Source organism: Opisthorchis viverrini, assembly GCF_000715545.1.
Source record: "Opisthorchis viverrini unplaced genomic scaffold opera_v5_391, whole genome shotgun sequence".
NCBI classification, from domain to species: domain Eukaryota; kingdom Metazoa; phylum Platyhelminthes; class Trematoda; order Opisthorchiida; family Opisthorchiidae; genus Opisthorchis; species Opisthorchis viverrini.
In genome coordinates, this window is record NW_008752049.1 from 201,513 (window position 1) to 208,353 (window position 6,841).

At 44.3% G+C, this 6,841-nt stretch overlaps 2 protein-coding genes across 2 annotated transcripts in view; one reads left to right on the forward strand and one right to left on the reverse strand.

Moving 5' to 3' along the window:
* T265_10645 (hypothetical protein) overlaps positions 1-6,841 on the forward strand; it is a gene marked incomplete at both ends in the record, with an annotated part of 33,307 nt that overhangs the window by 22,256 nt on the left and 4,210 nt on the right. The window lies entirely within an intron of this gene.
* Positions 2,810-6,841, reverse strand: part of T265_10644 (hypothetical protein) — a gene marked incomplete at both ends in the record, with an annotated part of 29,754 nt that continues 25,722 nt past the window's right edge. The window contains 2 exons of the mRNA XM_009177088.1: positions 2,810-3,653; positions 5,652-5,984. Coding sequence (XP_009175352.1) covers positions 3,471-3,653; positions 5,652-5,984 — 516 coding nt within the window. The remainder of the gene's footprint in view (positions 3,654-5,651; positions 5,985-6,841) is intronic.

Genomic DNA, 6,841 nt, shown 5'->3' on the forward strand with positions numbered 1-6,841 from the left:
TTTGAAGGTGGCCGTGCTTTCATCTCTGGACATCCAGTTAAAAAATACAGTGTACTCATAATTATTTGATTTGAATTGGAAGTCCAAGTGTTATCAGGTATTGTTAGGATGACGGGAACCTACCGGGATCATTTTTGGGAATCGTTTTCGCCCCTTCGTTGGTTGACTTCAGTCTCAACACCGGAAACTGCTACAAAACTGCCACCTCGATACACCATGATCATATTCGAAAGATTCCTGTCGGTTGGATGGCAGCTGTCACGCGGAAACCCGCCGATGGGCAGCAGCGTCTATGAATGATCTTCAGTAACGTTTGTTCGTAACTCAGGTCGGGTAAACCGCTAAATTGCCAAAACTTGGAGAATGCCATCACACCTGGACTGGCGTGCTGTGGGAAAGCTGGCCATTTGGTGATATGGACAAGGAATGTATTCACAGGGATGCATATGTAATCTGTGTAGGCCGTCTGTCAGCCAACAGTAACATGGGTGGTGGAGTCGCCACTTTTGCATTTATCCCCTAGATTTTCCTTACGAACTATGCACTACCTAGTTCCTATAAATCTCTTGTGATGACAGATCTATGTAGTTCAACTGCTTTTTTAACCATGAATATGGACATTCTCAGGCTCTATATTGAAGTGATATTATACACGGATCAGGTTTTATGGACCCGTCAGTGATTGATTACTTTCTTAGTTTTATTTGTATTGTTGATATTTCCACGAGAATCGATGCTCAATTAGACTGACAGTAGTCATCAACACCGTATTCTCCATGGGAAGACACAACAATGGTCTCCTTCAAGTTACTTCTGAAGAGTGACCACGGCCTTCATAACAGCTATTTGAGAACCTAAACAAATAGATGACGAGACACCAACAGGTGAAGGATAGGATTTTGTTCCAGAGCACTCAATCTATTATCATAATGGATACAAAAATTGTGAGCATTTGGCCTGACCTGTGCTGTCGTATGGAGGCAATTTACACAAGAACCAACAGATTTTCATGTTCTCTCCTAATGTAGTTCTGGAGGAAAAACGATCTCAAGGGATAGTCGGTAACAAAGAAGTCAAGTAGCTAGGTGAACAACAATTGAACGATCCCAGGTAGCTACAAGGTTTCCAGACAACCCGCCGCCTGTATTTGGTATCCCCCCACAAGTGGCCAGTAGTATCAGGCGATGTTGTTCACCGGTAACCTAAGAACTCACTTCTGGGAAAGCTGGCCACCCCAGCCTTTCATAAGTGCTGGACTAGTGATATTCGATGTACACTACTCACGAAGTTGCTGAAATTTTTTCGATAGCTCACGACCGTTTTTGCCATTTTTGGGGCTCATCAGGTAGGCAGTCCCCAAGTTTCCATCAACATTTTGTTGTGCTTGAAACCGAATTGCACGCAATTAGCGAAATGCACTCATTTGCGAACCAATTTGGTTTTGCGAGAGACTCACCTAGAACCCAGCAGAGTCTCCCGTTTGCGATGTGTTCTCAGGCAAGTGAGTGTGCTGCATGCACCAGGCCGCCTCATGTTTCAGTTGCGATGATATTCGAGATATCGCGATACATGTATATCTCATAAGGTTGCTGAAAACTCTTCGACAGCGCACGATCGGTTCCGCCACGCGTCTCTCGCAAAACCAAAATTTGTTTGCAAATGAGTGCATTTCGACAATGGATTCATTGTTTTACAGACGTTCTATAGTTAAGAAACTGCAAAACTGTTGCATATCCACGAGTCTTTGGGGAGCTTCATGAGACCTTCCTTAACTCTCACTAAATTCGAACTATCTGCCTAGGAAGGGAAAAGCCCTGACGATCGCACAGATCTTTTGAAAGGTCGATTTTTGAGAAGGCAGCCAATGCTGGATCATGGGCTTCGAAATGCACGTTTAAAGGATGACAGTGTCGTATCCTAAGTCCAAAATAATCGCATTAATGCTCAAGCACTCGCGGCCCATTGGTATGTGCATAGTTGCTGACGGGAAAGGCAAGGGTGAGATGCACAATTATGATGAACCTCACCAAAGATGAAACCGATCCAAAGTGTTCTTGGCTTTTCAGCGTCGACCGACTGCATTTGCAGGAAATTCCACATGAAACACCCGAACAACCTGACGAACTTTGGGACATTTGTTTTTGCTCGAACCACTACATCCGATGCGGTATTGCATCCTTGTCCACTGAACTGTAACCGTGTGGATGCGTGGTCAATCAGCTTCATTTATCGGTCGATTAATTATACCAAACATAAGATCAGTTCACTTCGAATGTCTAGTTAGCGTTCGCATCTAAAGACCAACAAATTTAGTATCCTGCATAGGATTGAAAGTAAGCTGTCTGAGCGAACTGTTTACGAAATCTACACTTGGCAAGGAATTTACGGTGTAAATGGTCCTTGAATTTTTTTAAAAGAATCGTTCAGCTGTAACACACTTCCAGCGCCTAGCTGCGAGGCCATCCGAAAGAAGCAGGAGGGTTGAGATACTGCCAGGTTGCCCAAGTCTAAACAGGGAAAGTCGAGACGCAGAGGTCGCGTTCGGAACACGGACCTTCCAGTCAGTAAATTCGTGCTCTAACCACCTGAGTCTTCTAAATAAAGCGAACCGGAGCTTCACATGATTGATACACTTGATAAGTTCGCCTCAAGCATTCCACATACCTCCACGTTCAAACCCTTATTGTTTGTGCTTATTGATATTTCACTGCGAATTTCTAAACCCTCGTTGGCGGCTGCCAACATCGAATGCGGTGACAAAAATATACTTATCACTTCTTGCCGATAAAGTGAGTGTAGAATAATAAGGCTGCAGGATACTTGTATACTGGCACGTAAACAATTCTGCGACAGAATGGTTGAAACTGGGAGATTACGGCACAAACGGAGCCCTGAAAGTTGCTGTTGAGACCGATTCACCTGGTCATACTCTCAAAGTATACACACAGATTACGGGCACAGCTGTAGCTGAGGAACTGTATGGAACCTTGACCGTTTCACTGACATACGGTATAAACAGTTACGGAGAGGTTTCTTCGTTACCGTGAGGGTCAGACCAATCAGAGTTCAATGGAGAACTAACTCCAGATGGTCACATTGGATGGAATTTAAGAAGGAAGGAGATCAGGCATGGACAAACTTGAATGACTTGGAGATGGGGTAAAGCAATGTACTGAGGGAAGCGGAATGTGAAAAAAATCAAAAGCGGAGTATGAAACGCGGCAAGAAACGGGGAAAAACTGAGAGCTCGATGTGATGATAACATTGATGGGCAGGGCAGCTGACATGGACTACAATGTGTGATCCCAGTACAAAAAATATAACCCAAAGGAGAAAAACAACGGAAGCTAGAATTGTGCGGCCGGATACAGCAAACAAGGTGGGTACGTAGAGCGCGCTTAATTTTCCCAATTAATGCCTGGAGATCACAGACAGGATAGCATGAAACAAGATCGATTGAGTAACAGTTGCTAGGGTGGCGAAACCTCGTCACGGGCAAGGAAGCGCTGCCGTGCTCTGTCAAGTAATGACCTTCTTTGTAGAGCCAAAGGGGTTCCGGTCGACTGGTCATCAACAGTGTGGGACTGAAGCGGATCCTCTTGAATTTCTGGCGGAGTAGACTGCCTCAGTGGACCTGCCTGCAGTACACGAACCTAGAAAAAAGAAAGGATTATTTAACACAACATAAAGTCTATTGAACAAACTGAATTTGAACGAGGGTAACACTTCACATTGCAGAAATCAGTCCTCAGGACTTGTTAGTTGTTATCATTCCTTTAGCCAATTCATTACAGATGTGTATGACCCCCGGCATGTGCCATGTGCACGATTGGATACACTCATAATATAAAGGGGGATTGGAGGACGTACAGAGATAGGCCGTGGAATGTAAGGTTCACTAGTGTCTAAAAGGGAATCAGATTGACCAAGAAGATCGAAAGCTCGGGTTTGCCAACTATTCGAATACATTCACCGAGTGAAGCGTGAACTCAGACAACAATTAGAGTTCATCCACGCGTTTGGGCAGCATGATATACACCAGTTACCACATGTAGCAAGTGATGCAGTTAATCGGTCTAACCACTAATAAGCACCCCATACACACAACCCACTGTATAGACTCTCAAGACAGAAGCACAGTGGACTGTATTGTCAGTGCAACGTACGCATTTAATTTATTGACGCATGTCACGTAAACTTGAACACTGGATGTGCTTCAATTGACGGTCAATCCATATGCAGCCAGAAGACAGTAAAGACTCAATCTCCGAGAGATTCTGCTAATTGAATAAGCAACAGAATCTTGCGAGGTCACGGAATATTCTAAAGAAGTACGCCACTACAAATCGATTCAACACATATGACTTCAGGTACGGCAATTTATTTAAACGTACAGAACATTATGGATGATTATCCCCAGTACATGAAAAAAGAGCACCTCACCGGCTTGTTCATCCTCATACTCCTCATCATCATTATCATCAGCGAGTAGCGCCGAAAGTACCCAAACATTTCGTGATCCTTGTAACAGACCTCTGTCAGGTCAAAAATTGGTCACCACTCCGCTTCGGTCATTCTGAATGGGGCACCAAAAACAGCACCCACTTTGGCAAACGGTGGCTCGCCATGCGCAATACATGGCCTAACCAACGCAGCCTCCGATGCTGGACATATTATTTAACGGAAGTCCCCATTGCACAACCGGAAACTCGTTTTTCAAGTGCAGTAGCGGCTTGTCACCGGCAAAACTCACAGTATTGTGAAAAGCGGTGGTTATCACGTTCATGTGTGAATTCATATCTGATCGTGGGGCAGTTGAGAGAGATTCCAAAAAATGATTCTGATAAATCCGCCTAATATCCGGACCTGCCAGTTTCATAGCTGCCAAGTCATTTGTCCACACGTTACGCAGCCGTGAAAAATGAAGGGAGAAGCGACTTTGGACGAGCACGTGGTCGGAATCCATAATTGTGTTCCAAAACGAGCGATAGTCAATTATTGATCTGCACTATCGCTAACTGACGGCAATGTGATCAGTTTGAGTTCGCAGCCGGCACGCTGTTGCAGCATACCATATGGACAGACGACTTAGGTTATTTCGAAACATGGTACTGCATAAAAAAAGCAAACAGCCCCGGCAATCGTACACTATTGTCCGTACCTATCGAGGCCAAACTTCGTCGACCACCTAATTGAATCTCAGATTGGCTAAGCCTGCCCACTTGTGCAATCAGATCTTCGGCAACCATTACGATATAGCTATTCCGTTTTGTGGATCGGAGGTCTAACCGAACCCCTGGAAAACCCAGTTACAACAGGCCCATTACTAAATAATTATCAGATTTCCCGAGAGCATTATCCGCTAGTAACCGAGTTTTATGAATAAGTAAACCGTTGATCAGATATAAAATCACACATATTGTACTACAAGCTTCACCACCACTTTTATTGTGGAAGCAGGGAAACACTAAGAATTTATTGACCAGGACCATTAGAAAACCACGTAGATTTGTTGACCTGCATCACCCAGGGCGAGTTAACTGATGGGGATGACTGAAGTGAAGATAAAGAAAACGGACATGGAACGACATCCGTCATGAATGAAATGCAACGGTAGCGCACAAATGCCACACTGCAGGAGATGAACGTACCCCTGGTACCGATCCTCTTGGTTGTGGTTGAATGGGACGATGAATCAGATTCTCTACAGTAACTTCGGGCAGACCAGTCGCCAGCAAGTCAGCGACGATAACGGAAAGAGGAAATTGCGGGAACATTGCAGATATTTCTTGGGCCGCCACACGCAAGTTGGATGGTAGTCGAATGAGCTCATAAGCCTCCGCATCGAAGGTATCAGTTAACTCGGACCGATTAACATCTTGCTCCTCGACAGAAGGAAAGGCGGAGTTTCGCTGTTCTGCCGTAGCAGCTGTTTGCTCGGTCACCTGGTCCGTACTTCCACTGGCAAACACTTCACGAATAACCTAAGTAAGATTAATAAAGTCAAAAAAGGACACTGCTTGATTAAAGGAGAATAGTCACAGAATCCTCAGAGTAAAAACCAGCCAGTTTGATTAGAATTCACGGTGAAAGTCACGGTTAGCGACATCATAAACGAGAGAATTAGCTGGGTTTTAGGTAAATCTCCCGTCAAAACCAAACTGGTATGCAGATAAGTGTATAAGTCAGATTTCGTGCAATTTAGATTCAAGTAGAACATGAGGTTGACGGAAACTCAGGGACTGGGCCTAACTGATGAGCCCCAAGAAAGGTGAAACCCGTCGCATGTTGACTGATGAGCCCCAAGAAAGGTGGAACCGGTCGCATGTTACCGAAGGGTTTTCAGTAACCTTATAAGTAAAGTGTTAGGTGCGTAGAATAGGTTGGAGGTTCACTTGAATCAGTTATACAAACATACCTCTTGCAGAAGCCTTCAGTGGAAGATATGTCAGCGATATCACTAGAGTAATTGTTTTCTGGAGCAAGGTGATGATGTCAATACTATTTCATTTTGAAAATAAGCTAGCAACTACTTCGTAGATTTCATGGGTGTCCCCTGTTCCTGGACCGGTGTTAATCCACTATCCAGTAGCTGTGGCACTATATCGTGAAGTTCTACCCATCCATAGTCAGTGAAATCGAATTCGATCAGCATCACATAGATTGGGGTTTGTACTGCAAGGTGTTAGGCTGCTGTAATTAGAATACCGATGAATCTACGCGCCATACAACAACCCCTCTGTTACTATTATTATCATTTATTTTTGAAGAGCACGGTCACAAACATAAAAATTGAATGCAAGCTATGAATGCGAAAGAGTAAGAGGAGAATATGGCGCGT